This window comes from Furipterus horrens, unplaced genomic scaffold (genome assembly GCF_987537825.1).
Source record: "Furipterus horrens unplaced genomic scaffold, mFurHor1.1.pri manual_scaffold_3, whole genome shotgun sequence".
NCBI classification, from domain to species: Eukaryota; Metazoa; Chordata; class Mammalia; order Chiroptera; family Furipteridae; genus Furipterus; species Furipterus horrens.
Window position 1 is genome coordinate 139,698,905 of NW_028327173.1, and position 15,084 is coordinate 139,713,988.

The window sequence follows — 15,084 nt, forward strand, 5'->3', positions numbered from 1 at the left end:
TGGTAGTTGTGATAGTGTTTTTGATTTTATCTATACTCAGACATGATTATAGAGCTGTCTTTTTTGTCTTGATCCATCACAGTCACAGGGAGGCTTGTTTGATGCTGGTGTTCTGTGAAAGTGCTTATGTTCCACAGGATTACACCATGGTCTGGTTGTGAGTGCCAGGCGTTCCTGGGGACACCAAGACCTACAGATAATGACAGGCTGGGTCCCAGCTGCCAACAGCTGCAGTCCTCCTTGTCATTGTGTGTTGGGGATCTAGAAATGAAAAAGGCAATTTCCCCTCAGGGGAAGTACATGTAAATAAAGAAATTACACTGCAATGTGGCACATGTAATAACAGAACTGTTAAAAGCAACTTTGACATTATTATTTAGCATGTATCCAAGTTTTATTTTAATTGCTAGACTAGGTATGAGAAATGAATGGCTGTTAAAGATTATAGAAAGGTCTCATGGCTACTTAAAATCACTACACCTTTAATATACGTTAAATATATGCAGCCTTTTTGTATATCAATCATACCTAAATAAAACTGTTTTTTAAAAAGTCACTGCACCTTTAACGACAGCTATCCCTTGCTTTTCAAAAGTTCGCATTATGCCATTTCACTTTTATGACAGACCTATATTAATACCTGTTTTTGCAAACTAAAATAAATCCAAAGGAGATTTTTGCTTTTAAATTAATGGTAATTGCCTCTTCCCTGTATACCACATCACCTTAAGAAAGGTTTCATAGGAACACTCTACTTTTGAGTAGTGGGGAATACCTGTACTTGGTAAAGGTCATTAGACTTGTCCTAAAACAGATGATAAATCTTTCACAAAAGTCTAACTTCTCACATATAAGAATCCTATTTTATCATTCCAATAAAGACAGCCTTAAAAAATTTCACAGCATGTTGCATTCCAGTGGATCAAGGCTTTTGTAGTCAGCATAGGTATTTAAGTCTTCAGAGTGAGGACTAAAAGGCCACTGAAGGAACTTATACATCTCCACTTTATTATTTATTAGAACTTGGAAGTAAGACACTTTTTGGCTCATGAATTTTGACTAATTCTCACTCTGAACAGGACATTTCTCAGCGCAAGTTTCATGTCCTTATTACGAAGACTATAAATCAGGGGATTAAAGAGAGGAGTCATTATTGAATATACCAGCGTGAGGATCTTCTGCATCAAAGTAGGGATGCCATATGTAGGGCTCACATACATTACCATGACAGTCCCATAGAAAAGAGACACCACAGCTAAATGAGAACCACAGGTAGAAAAGGCCTTTTTCTGGCCAGCTGCAGAAGGGATCTGAAAAACAGCTCTGAGCAACAGAACATAGGATCGAAGAATATACATAATAGTGAGAAAAAGGACAAGGGAGCTCTGAGTATAGAAAATAAATTCAGTAATAGGGGCTGGAGCACAGGACAAAGCCATCAGTGGGTCCATGTCACACAGGAAGTGATCAATGATATTGGATGCACAGAAGGGGAGTTGGGAGATGAAGAAAATGGGGATTGGGTAGCCGAGAAATCCAATGAGCCAGCATAGAGACACCAGCATTCCACAGAACTTCCAAGTCATGATGGTGGGGTAGTGCAGCGGGTGGCAGATGGCCAGGTACCGATCATAAGCCATTACTGCCAGAAAGAGACATTCTGTTGTGCCAAGGGAAAAGAAGAAATAAAACTGGAGGAAGCAACCAGAAAATGAGATAGCCTTGGTTTTGGAGAGAATGTTGGTTAGCATGTTAGGAACAGTGGAGGAAACATACCAGATCTCAAGGAAGGCAAAGTTCCCCAGCAGAAAGTACATGGGGGTGTGTAGTCGTGGGTCGCATCTCACTGCACAGATAACGGCTCCATTCCCCAGCAAGGTCAAAATATAAATCACCAAAAACAATGAGAAGAGGAAAATCTGTATCTCCCAGCAACCAGGGAATCCAAGGAGAACAAACTCAGTCACAATGTATGTTGCTGACCTGTTCACGGGTCTCAAGTCTAAAAAGAAAAAAGACGTGAGTGTAAATTTGGGTTGCTTTGCTTCGTACATGTCTCGAGAACTTTATGAGAAAAGAAGTAAACTCTGCAAAAAAAAAAAATAAAGATATTTTGAGACCACGTGGGAATAAATCCCACCTTGTTCTGAACTGATTGTGGTTCTAAATCTCAGTATTATTTTTCTAGAATCCAAATACAGCAAGAATTTTCCACACCAGTGGTATAACCAGATACATTTATTTCTTTTTTGCTTTGATCCTTGAGAAGACCTTTTCTGACTTTGGTTTGGTTCCTAAAGTTGACTAAGCAGTTTCATGCACAAACTCATCCACTATCTCTTATTCAGCTTACATGGTTCAAAAAAAAAGATGACATATATTTTGAGGACAGCTGGTGTGATATTGGGTTAAACCTTTGGCAACCAAACAGAATTAGTTGAATTACACATGCGTATAAAACTTACTTCAGGACACTAGGTTTTTCAGGATAGTCTAATCACCTGAATTGTCACAAATATCATAACACTCAAGACTCAAAGCAATTTTGCTTTAAAGATTTTCATTTTAAAATCACTCTAGACTTTCAGTCAAGATGGAGGCATAAGTAGACATGATTTACCTCCTCATGAAACCATAGAAAGAATTACAACCAGATCTCAAAAACAAATAATCAGAAACATTGGAAATTGAGCTTTATGGAAGTCCAACAACCAAGGATTTAAAGAAACCACATTAATCCAGATAGGTAGGAAGGGTGCAGTAGCAGAGGCCAAGCAGAGGGACAGTGTGGCTTGGATAAGTGGCAATGGCAGTGAAACAGATGGTCCCACATTCATGTGTGGTGGATAAAAATTGGGGGAAATAATCTGAGAATGAGTGATCCCAGCCCCAGGCCAGGCCACACAGCCCAGGATTCAGCACCAGGAAGATAAATCCCCATTACCTCTGGCTGTAAAAACCAGTGGTGATTGGGGTGGCAGAAGAAACTGTCAGATTTTTGTATCTTAAAGGGCCTGTGTGGTCTTAGAAGGTACACAAACAGAGCAGCAACTGGAAGAGTGCCAGTCGCATAGGGGAAGTGGGTGAAGTGACTGGAAGTGGGGTGAATGCTGGGCAAATTGCCAGAAGTCAGGCAGTGGCATTGTCCCCTTTTTGAGCCCCTTACCACAAACAGAGCCACAAAGTGGTTAAATGTGTAGCTCTGCCCTGGCAGTTACCTAAGGTTCTGCCCCACACAATTTACAGGTGCCTTTGCTACATAGGCCATGCTACTAACACAGAGAGTAGAACAGCTCTAACCATACACAGAAACAAACACAGGGAAGCTGACAGTTTGAGGAAGCAAATAAATATGGCTTAAATGAAAGAACAGAACAAAGCCCCAGAAAAATAACTAAACAAAATGGAGATCGCCAATGTATCAGATGCAGAGTTCAAAACACTGGATATAAGGATGCTCAGAGAACTCAGAAAGTATGGCAAATGAAAGAAAGAAAGAAAGAAAGAAAGAAAGAAAGAAAGAAAGAAAGAAAGAAAGAAAGAAAGAAAGAAATGAGGGATGCACAAAGTGAAATAAAGAAAAATATACAGGAAACCAACAGTGAAGGGAAGGAAGCTGGATTCAAATCAATAATTTGAAACAAAAGAAATAAGCAGCCAGAACAAAAAGAAAAACAAGAATGCAAAAAATGAGGAGAGCCTTAGGAACCTCTGGGACAACTTCAAACATACCAATATCTGAATCATAGGGGTGTCAGAAAGAGAAGAGGAAGAGGAAGAAATTGAAAACTTACTTGGAAAAGTAATGAAGGAAAACTTTCCTAATTTAGTGAAGAAAATAGACATATAAATCCAGGAAGCACGGAGAATCCCAAACAAATTGGACCCAAAGACGACCACACTAAAACGATATCATAATTATAATGCCAAAGGCTAAAGATAAAGAGAGAATCTTAAAAGCAGCTAGAGAAAAAGTGAGAGTTACCTACAAACTAGTTCCCATAAGACTATCAGCTGATTTCTCAAAAGAAACTTTGCAGGCAAGAAAGGACTGGCAAGAAGTATCCAAAGTGATGAAAACCAAGGACCTACAACAAGATTATTCTATCCAGCAAGGCTATCACTTAGAATGGAAGGGCAGATAAAGTGCTTCCCAGACAAGATAAAGCTAAAGGAATTCATCATCACCAAGCCATTATTACATGGAATGCTAAAGGGATTTACTTAAGAAAAAGAAGATCAAAACTATGAACACTAAAGTGACAATAGACTCACAACTATCAACAACTGAATCTAAAAACAAAAACAAAAACAAAAACAAACTAAGCAAACAACCAGAACAGGAACAGAATCATAGGTATGGGGAGCATTTGGAGGGGGATCAGCTGGGAGGCAGAAAGGGGAGAAATGGGGAAATGGTGCAGGGATTAAGAAGTATAACTGGTAGAAACAAAATAGACATGGGGATGTTAAGGATAGTATAAAAAGGGAGAAGCCAAAGAACTTACAGATACAACCCATAGACATGAACTAAGGGTGAGATTGCTGGAGAAAAGGGGGGTACTGAGCAGAGGGGGACAAAGGAGGAAAAACTGGGACAACTATAACAGCATAATCAATAAATATACTTAAAAAAAAAAGAAAACAATTATTCACAAAGATATATGCACCACTATGTTTATTGCAGCATTATTCATGATGAGCAAGACATAAAAACCACTGAAGTGTCCTTTGATAGGTCACTGAATAAAGAAGATGTGGTACATATATACAATGGAATACTACTCAGCCATAAGAAAAGTTGAAATCCTGCCATTTGTGACAACATGGATGGCTCTTGAGAATATTATGCTAAGTGAACTGTCAGTCAGAAAAAGCTAAGAACCATATAATTTCACTTGTGTGGGATATAAAACTGAAAGTCATAGACACAGACAACACAGTATGGTGGGTACCAGATGGAAGGGTGTGGGGGTAGTAAAGGGTAAAGGAGGCCAAATGTGTGGTGACAGGAGATGATTTGACTTTGGGTAGTGGACACACAATACAATATACAGATCATGTGGCACAGAAACCTACATAATCTAATCATGTGTCATATAAACATCTATAATCTTATTAACCAATGTCACCTCAATAAATTTAATTAAAAAAGAAATCTTCAAACTAGGCAAAATGTTTAGTTTTTCAGTGAAAGCTGTTCATATATAGCAATTAGTGTTATTCACTGCAAACTGTGAGGATACATGTGCTATTATTTAAAAACAGATTTGAATCTGACACTTTTTATAGATTTAAATGATATGAACTTTGACACTATGTCAGAGTCCCTTCACCCCGACACCGTGGGCTCTTTTCATTAGGGGCATTGATTTTTCTATAATTTTTTTCATGATACCAGAAGAAAACTAACAAGGATATTTAGATAAATTCTCTATCTATTTTTTATTTGAAGATATTTATATTGCACTATAGCTCATTTATAGTTTGGTATTTAATTCTTTGTTTTTAGAGATGAAAAGTCATTATTATTGATTTTATGATGACTAATTTCATATGACAATCTATCATGCTTCATATACTCTTAAAATACATGTAATTAAAGATGACTATAACATGTGAGGTATACTGGAGAAGAAATCACCAAGAGATTCTCTTCTAAAACTCGTCTTACTGGTTCTTCAAGTTTTCCTTAAAATTCACTATTTGGAAAATTTTACTTTAGTCTACTTAAAAAATAGGCCCCCATTTTCAAAATAACACAGATCATGGGAATCAAAGATGTTTCAAAAAAAGTTATTCACCAACATTGCAAAATTTACCCTTATTTCCCTTAGAACACTATCACCATGGAAAATGTCTTCTTAGGGACAAATACAACTCAGATAAAAGAGCACAATGATAACTTTAACATATTAGAATCTCCAGAAATTTTTAAACAAGATACTTTTAACTTTTTGACTGATAAGAAAAAATTTTTGTTAAAAATAATTTTAATAGAAGTGGTGTAAATAGAATACTATATTACTCAATTGAACATAATCAAATAGAAAAAAACTCCTTCTATTCAGTGATTTTATATTAAATAGATAAATATATTTATAATGATGCAGCTATTGTGGGATCACTAAATTAATAATGCATAAAGTGAACTATGAACCTATGCATCTAGAAGCATCATTATGTCAAAGCAGCTTGTAGTCTTTTGAACAAGAAACCAAGAAGAGTAGGAAACTGAAAGATGAGGATAAGTTTTTTAAAATTTTTAAACAGGTTAGAAAGAGCTAAACTAACTTGCATTGATGATCATTTTGGTGAGTCATCATGAAAAAAATTATTCGCCACTATGGGAGCTCTGTGCTTTTAAAACAAGAAACCTCTCCTCAAGAAGACAAGAAAGCAGTGATGCAGAGAGCAACCACTTACCCCTGGAACACCAGCAACTCAGATTCACAGACTTTGACTCCAAATCAAAATGCACAAAATGCTCCATGTGTTTGCTCTGTAGACTACTCTATTTGACAGTAAAAAGCCAATGAACAAAAGATGTCACAGAAAAATTATTAGTCAGCTAATAGGGAAAGCATGGTAAATGAATTTCATAGATAATTTCCAACATAATTGTAAGAAGCAGTTCCTAATATGTTCATCACTAAACTCTGTGTGAATCTTAGTTCTCATACACACTCTTTTGATTTTACCCTTAATTTTTAAAATTCCATATTTCATGAAGTTGTAGATGAGTAATGGAATGGACAAAGAGAAGGCAAAAAAATTAAAATCCTTATTTTCTTCTGGTTCCAGTCCCAGTGGATAGAGGTGGTTCCATACTGTTTCATTCAAAATATCTTTAAAAGTCATAAGATTCCTGGTGCCCCAGCCACTTTCTGAGAAGGGGAGGACCTGTGGATGACTTTGGCATCATTTAGTGCACTTATTTTGGAGAGCATGAGTTTCATGGTGCTCTAAATACTCTGAGAGATTTTTGTTTGTTTGTTTTTGAGCTGAAAGAGAAACCAAATTTTTGATATTCGGTCTCTTGATCATATTGAATGAACAGAGGTATAGGGGAATAGGCTCATCTATGATGTATAATAGCAGCAATGCCTGTCAGAGAAGATGCCTCCTATGTACCATGAAACTTTACAGGGAGGCCACAAAGATTCTCTTTCACTGGCTTTAATGTGGAAGCCCTATGTGAAAACTTCATGCATTGCTTCTGTTACTTACCTTATATCACAAGATTCTAGTGGCTTATTTCCTGTAGGGTGTGTTGAAGCTATGTGCTATTTATATGTCATTTGAGTCAATGTTGAGAATTCTCAGGTATCTCTTCATGTGATCCTACAACTTTCTGTGTTTTCCCTAGGGGCCTTCTTACTTCTTGCCTGGGGGTTTCTTTAATATTTTGATAAGTTAGCTCATAGGGATTATTAAAAATAATGGGCTACATTAACTATGGGGGGACTCCCTGGTCTCCTTTACTTGTGTTTCTCAAATATGATATGTTCTTTTGTGCCACATGATACATAAAACCCCTAATCAAATGCCTTCCTGAAGGACAATTTTACTGAGAGAAGATAATTTTGTATTATATCAAATATGTATGTATTATGGAGGAAGAGAAAGTATAGTTTGTGATAATTTTTAAAATAAAAACTTTGATTTTTTAAAAAGAAATATTGTCCCCAAGTGCCCCATGTTTTCTGACCACTGTTGTCAAACATGCTTTGGTAGTGGAAAGATTTGAAACTGTATGCCTTCACCTACTACCAGCAGGCCTATCTTCCTGGCACACCTAATTTCATTCTCCGTATGGCCATAACTGAAAGGGTCTTCTCTCATTTTCAGTAAGTTGGCCTCTCAGCTGATGGCTTTTCTTTTTCAGCATGGGGTTTGGGTACAAAAAATAGCATTTGTTTTTGGGGTAATTTTATTTGAATACTTATCTGAGACTTTGCCCTACAGCTTTCTGAGAGGCATAAAAATATGTTTAGGGCATTGTTATTCCATATTACAAGTAATATTGGGGTTGTCACAATTGATTTGGGGAGGAAGCACTGCAAGTAAAGATGCCTAATTGGGAGAAAGCATATTTAAAGTAAAGCAAAGAGACTGATCATTGTAAAATGCAAGGCTGAGGCAGTGGATCAATATGAGAGAAGACTGCGTGGAACAGTCTGTTGATGGCAGGAAGAAGAGTTTGTATTTTATCTCTAAGTGCGAGAGGTATGAAACATACTCTGTTTTTGGTGTGAAAGCCTCATACAATGGAAAATGTCCATTACTGGGTGTTTTGTTTTGTTTTGGTGGCCCCTTGACCCATTGTCTTTAAGAATATTTAGTTTTTGAATTTAGGAGGTTGCACCCTCTCTTGAAAGGCTCCAGGTACACATGCATTTGATTCCTTCCACCAGCTAGGATTGAACCAGGAAAGATACATCACAGAAAAACAACATATATTATGATAACACCATATAATTACTCAGTGAGGTCATGCACATTTAAAATGTCTTATTAAGCATTTATGGTCAATAAGCTGAACTTTAACTGCTGAAGAACTGTGAAAAATAAGTCTCTCTACTTAAGTGTGAGCCAGAACATGACTTATTGAAGCTCTTCTCTATTGTTCTTTTAAATAACTAAGGTCAGAAGCAGCAAATTCTCCTCTTTCAAAGATGTTTCAGTTTTGGTTAATTCTTAAGCCCAGGATCTTCTTTAGGTCATCATTCATATCTTTAAAGACTATAGATAAGGGGATTTAAGAGTGGAGTCATGTGGTAACCCTATTCTTTTAATTTTTTGAGGAGCCTCTATACTGTTTTCCATAGTGGCTATACCAGAATATACAAATCATGTATCATAGAAATACATGATGCATGTAGTTCTTATAATTTTATTAACCGATGTCACCCAATACTTTTAATTTAAAAAATTAAGAGTGGAGACGTTACTGAGTATACCAAAGTGATGATCTTCTGTATTCCTATGGGTTCCTTGATGTTGGGCTCACATACATCATTGGAGGGTCCCATAGAACAGAGACACCACCATTAGGTGGGACCCACATGTGGAGAAAGCTTTAGTTTGACCAGTACCAGAAGGACCATGAGGCACAACTCTAGTGTAAGATCCCAAGATGGAAAAGAAGGGCTCAAAGATAATCATTGAGTTGAAGGAGTAGCAGATAAGCTCAATAGAAGGAGCAGGGATGCAGGCCAGCATGAGCAATGGGCTTGGGTCATGCACAACGTGGTCAGTGATGTTGGGAGATAAGGACAATGGAGACTGGATAGCCAGGAAATCCACTCAACCAGCAAACACAGACCCGGATCACACAGAACTTCCCAGTCATGATGGAGGGGTAATATAGTGGGTGACAGATGGCCAAGTACCAATCATAGGCCATACTGATAAGAAGAAACACTGTTGTGCCCAGTGAAAAAAATAAATATAATTGAAGGAAGCCAGCCAGTGAAGGAGATGGTCTTGGTATAAGAGAAGATGTTGACTAGCATGTTTAGAACAGTGGAGGAAATGTGCCATATCTCTAGGAAGGCAAAGTTCCCCAAGAAGACGTCCATGGGTGTGTGAAGCTGCTTGTCCCACTTCACTGCACAGACAATAGCTCCATTCCCTACTTAGCAGGGTCAGGAATTAGACTACCACAATTAATGAGAAGAAGAAGCCTGCATTTCCCGTGGACCAGGGGAACCTGGGAGGACTAACTCAGTCACAAAGTGCATTGTCGTGTTCCGGGATCCCAAAGCTGTTAGAGAAACAGAAGTAACCAGTGAATGAAAGTGAACATTTGTACAGGATCATTGAGAGATGAATAAATGAACTTCACTGATGACTTGAGATTTCACGGCATCCATTTCTACTGCCTCGATTATACCAATGATGATTCAGCTGGGATAACTGCTCTTATTTTACATTCCACCCCAAACCCTGGAAATCAAAACTAAAACAGTATGAAATAGCACCAATATATGCCCTCATATCACTGTCTACTGGAGTTCTCCATGTTGAAGATATTATTGTACATTTGGAATGTAATATGAATCAACTATAGTTTAGCAATGCCAGGCTAGTTGAAGAATAAAATGTTGGGGGACTCCACTAAGAAGTATCTTCTTTGAAGTGTGCATGGAAGAATCAGCAGCATGTAAATTAAGTCTTTCTTTACTAGTCTTTGATACCTGGACAATGGTTTGCTTTGGTCTTATGTAGATTAGTGTATGGTCATTCTTCCCTCAGGACCTTCTTCATGGCAGCTGTCATCTCCTTGTTTCAGAAGCTGTAAATCATGGGGTTTAATAAGGTAGTCACCACAGAAGAGGACAAAGTCATAATATTCTGAGTATCAGCTGCGTTATCAGCTGAGGGGCTCACATACATTGCCAAAAGAGCCCCAAAGAATAAGCACATCACTGTCAGATATGATCCACAGGTAGAAGAGACCTCCCCTGGCCAGCTGCTAAAAGGACATTTAAAAAAAAATTTGAATTTATTAGGGTGACATTGGTTTGCAAAACCATACAGGTTTCAAGTGTACAACTCAAAACATCTGCACACTGCATCGTGGACCCATCGCTCCAAGCAAAGTCTCTTTCATTCCCATTTTCCCTTCCTTTGCCCACCTCCACCTAGCCCCAACCCTCTTTTATTTCCGGCTATCACCACTATCACCATACTGTTGTCTGTGTCAATGTGTTTTACATATATATATATATGTTTTTGGGTTAATCTTGTCACCTTCTTTCATCCAGTCCCTCAACTCCCCAACTGCTCTGAAAGCTGCCATTCTGATCCATGGCTCTGTTCCTATTTTATTCATCAGTTTATTTTATTATTTAGATTCCACAAATAAGTGAGATCATATGATATTTGTCCTTCTCTGACTGGCTTATTTCCTTTAACACAGTAATGTCCAGATCCATCCATGCTGTCACAAAAGATAAGATTTCCTTTTTAAAAAACATATCTGAGAAGTATTCCATTGTGCAAATGTACCACAGATTTTTAATCCAGTCATCTACTGAGGGGAACTTGGACTGTTTCCAAATCTTGGCTATTGTAAATAACACTTCTGTGAACATGAGGGTGCATATATTCTTTTGAATTAGTGTTTCAGGTTTCTTCATGTACATTCCCAGAAGTGCAGTTTGTGTGAGAGGCCCCTGTGCAGAAATGGCTGCAGTGTTCTGTTTTAGTGTTTTTGTTTTTGGTTTTTTTAAAATTTGAGCACAGTTAGCCACCAGGAGCTCTTCTTAGAAGACATCTTCTTTCTCAGGGTCCACAGTGGTCACCATTCAGACTTTCATAAAAATTTAACTTATGATTTTCCTATTGTCTCTTCAGATCATTAATATTTCAAATTTTTTTTAAAATTTAGTGTTTTCTTTATCCTTAGCAGGATGGTATAATGAAGTAACTTGGCTTTCTATTGCTAAAATGTACATTTACTTAAAAATCTAAAATAGTATTTCAGTTTGGATTTTAATTTACATTATATTTTATAGCCATACATTTTTAGGGAACTCATGACTAATTTCTAGGAATGGTTAGTTATGTGGTGGTTTACAGAGAATTTCTAGAAGCACTTCTATTCTGTAACCAGAAGTGCACTTGCAAAAAGACAATGCCTTATAATTAACTATAGTTGAGTCTTTTTGCCCATGACACAAATCCATACTACACACGTCACTTCTCATGATCTCCCATAGTATTGTCTTTCCTCACTCATTGTCCTTGTACCATTTAATAAAAACAAAACCCTTGCAATTTTATTGTACATGCCTACCATGAGACCGTGAGCCTTAGAGGGAAGAAAATGTGTCTTATATACTTTTTATTTAATTTATTTCCTGGTTCAATGGAAACAATAAAAATACATAATTGAATAAGAAGGGAGAAAATATTTAAATATAAATGTGATAAACTAAAGTTTGTAACAGTATATTTGTACAAGTCATAAGAGGAGAAAAGTATTTCTGTATTTTCTCTAAAGTACCAAAAAGTATGAGTGAAATAATATTGAGATGTTCTTAGGACCCTGTGTCAACTTTTCTATAGGTGAACAGGCTCCTCAGAGACCCTAGAATTGTGCAGTGTGGAGGAATGATTTTCTAGATCTAATTATCAGAAAATTTGTCTAGAAAATTATTCGAAAAAATGTCAGCTTTTGTTTAATAACAACTGTATTATTACTTATTTTTTAAACAAATATTATAGGTACATGTTAAAGAATTCTAAAAGTCCAAAACGGGGTATGAAGAAAATAAACCTTTTTTACTCTTCTGCTCTTTAGACACCAGATTCTCCTCATGAAGCAACCCTTTTATCATTTTCTAAGTCTCCTTCAGGAGCTAGTCTATACATTTATGTAAAAGGTAGTTACAGTCTGCTACTCACATTGTTCTTTTTACTCAACAATATATCTGGGAGAGATTACATAACATCACATATACAGTGATTTCATGTTTTGTAAAATTGAAGGCATGCTATTTCATTGTATGACTGAATCATAGCTTATTTAATTAGTCTTCTATTAATGAGGATTGACATTTTTTCCCTAACATTTTGCTATTACAACAATGCTTCAAATGAATATTCTTGAGGTTTCATAATTTCCCACATGTATGAAAATATTTATGGGATGAGTACCTTAGAAATTGGGTTTCTGGATCATAGGGCATATGCCTTTTGATAAAAGTTGTCTAATTACTCTATACAGTTTGTAAAACTTACACTCCCACCAACTAAGTATGAGAGAAGCCATTTCACCATCCTCAAATGTAGTGTTACTCAACAAGAGACTGGCCTGGAGTGGGTATGTTCTTGACTTCATGTAGGAAAGATTTCACAACATGAGTCTAGGTGATTTTGAGATTATGTATATTAAAGCTGGAGATAGTGAAACAAAAGAATGGCTCAGGGTAGAAGGAGTAACAGGATAACACCTAGGCAGTGCTCTGCTTTGGCTCCCTAGAAACATTATAAGAAAGAAGTGAGCAAAGGCAGGGTTTCTTTTGGCTCACTGGGGAGTGAAGGTCACAGCAACAGGTGTGAGCCATGGTGGGGCTACTTTTAGCTCACTGGGAAGTCAGAGAAAAGGGAGCCTTGGAGACAGGATTAAGGGGGAAGCCCATGATGAGCCACCAGTACCCACTACTGCACTGGTTGCAAGTCTTGTGGGGACCCCTGGAGTTTAGGAGGAAGTAAAAAGTTCATACCTGAGAAAGGGGCATGGGTGTGCTCTAGAGCGAGCTTATACCCAATATTTGTCTTGAAATTTATTAATCTCTCTTCTGCAGGTGAGCATCTCAAGGGAGTGTTTCAGCAAAATATTCATAAGCTTTCCAGGTGCACTTTTAATATGTTGAATGCATCAAAATGAGTGTATAGAGGAGTTTGGGATTATTCTTTGGTCTATTTTAGTGTTTTAATTTTATCTTGGGTCTGTCTGGCTCTAATGGGGTTTTTGTTATTTGTTTTTCTGATTTTATGTTTTTGGATTTAGTTGACACAAATGCTATTAATTTGATCTCTTTTCTCTATCTCTCTGACCAGGGTGACTTAAGCTATGTATTCTCTAGTAAGGGAGGAGTGGTATAAACTATTTACTCTCAAGTGTCTTTGCTTAGGGTAGATAAGATTTTGTGATTCACCAGCTGGCTGTAAGTTGTTCAAAATCTTTGGCCTTGTTTAATTCTCTTGTTTCAGTTTCCCCATTCCACTTGCCCAGGAATTTTCCTAGCTTCTTAATATCTTGCCTCATAATTGCCCAAGAGCCTTGCTAATGAACACTTTTTATATTCCCAAAAATTTCTGCAGGGCCTTTTTCATATCTTTGTTCCTAAGACTATATATCACAGGATTAAGAAGTGGGGTCATGACAGAATAAAACAGAGTCACAATCTTCTGCATTCCAGCTTCATGCTCAGATGTTGGGCTCCCATACATGACCAGGACTGAACCATAGAACAGTGAAACCACAGCCAGATGAGATCCACAGGTGGAGAAAGCCTTTCTTCTTCCAGTTGATGAAGGGACCTTCAATACAGATCTTAGAACCAGAGCATAAGACATCACGATGAAGAGAAAGGGAATAATGAGGGGCAGAGGACTTAATATGGAGAAGACAAGTGGTAGCACAGGATCTGTTTTGCAAGTAAGTGCTAGAAGAGGACCTGGGTCACACAGGAAGTGGTCAATAATCCTGGAGCCACAGAAGGACATTTGGGAGATGATGATGATAGGAATCAAGAACCAGAGGAATCCAAATACCCAGCAGCTGACCACAAGATTGGTGCAGAGACATCCAGTCATAATGGTTGGATAGTGTAGAGGCCGGCAGATGGCAAGGTATCGATCAAACGCCATAATAGCCAAGAAAAAGCATTCTGTAGAACCCAAGGAGAAGAAAAAGTAGAACTGGAGAAAGCACCCAGAGAAGGAGATGACTTTGGTGTCAGAGAGAATGTTGGCCAACATGTTGGGGACTGTGGAGGTGACATACCAGATCTCTAGGAAGGAGAAGTTGGCAAGCAGGATGTACATGGGGGTGTGGAGTCTCTGCTCCCAGCGGACAGCACAGATGATAGAACCATTGCCCATGAGGGTCAGGAGGTAGACAACAGAGAAGAGCACAAAGAGGAGAATCTGCTCCTCCCTGGGGCAAGGGAAGCCCAGCAGGATGAAGCCAGTGATGGTGCTGGAGTCGTTGGAGATTTTCATGGGTTTGTGAGCTGTGAAAGGACCAGCAAATATTAAATGGGGACCCTGATTTATATTTAAACTCTCTTGGAAAAGACACTAAGGAATTATATATCAATAGCTACTTTTTCCCTTTAAGACTGAATATTGACCTGGGTTGCTTCTTCTCATTCATGTTTTCACTGTGGACTCAAGAAAACTTTTGGTCAGAATTGATAAGCTCTTGAAGGAGAATGACGTAAAAATGTTTGAAAATTGTATTAGAGTTTACACTTAATAGAGTCTCTATTTATTTACTATCTCTCTATGCTCATGAAAATGGAATTTCTTCCTCTTTCAAAAGAGTTGACACCAATTGCATTG

At 37.6% G+C, this 15,084-nt stretch overlaps 2 protein-coding genes and 1 pseudogene across 2 annotated transcripts; all 3 read right to left on the bottom strand.

Annotated features, from left to right (window-relative positions):
- Nucleotides 1–1,046: 1,046 nt before the first annotated feature.
- On the bottom strand, nucleotides 1,047–2,054 carry LOC150016182 (olfactory receptor 11H4). The gene has a single exon (XM_090268330.1). It carries the CDS (start codon nucleotides 2,052–2,054, stop codon nucleotides 1,047–1,049), a length of 1,008 nt encoding a protein of 335 aa, XP_090124456.1.
- A 6,629-nt stretch (nucleotides 2,055–8,683) lies between these two features.
- Nucleotides 8,684–9,779, bottom strand: LOC150016183 (olfactory receptor 11H6-like; annotated as a pseudogene).
- Nucleotides 9,780–13,815: 4,036 nt separating this feature from the next.
- On the bottom strand, nucleotides 13,816–14,763 carry LOC150016184 (olfactory receptor 11G2-like). The gene has a single exon (XM_090271922.1). It carries the CDS (start codon nucleotides 14,740–14,742, stop codon nucleotides 13,816–13,818), a length of 927 nt encoding a protein of 308 aa, XP_090128048.1. The 5' UTR covers nucleotides 14,743–14,763.
- Between the last annotated feature and the right edge of the window lie 321 nt (nucleotides 14,764–15,084).

Coding starts and splice junctions, on each gene's coding strand:
- LOC150016184 (XM_090271922.1), bottom strand. CDS start 14,742: ATGAAAATCTCCAACGACTCCAGCACCATCACTGGCTTCATCCTGCTG.
- LOC150016182 (XM_090268330.1), bottom strand. CDS start 2,054: ATGTACGAAGCAAAGCAACCCAAATTTACACTCACGTCTTTTTTCTTT.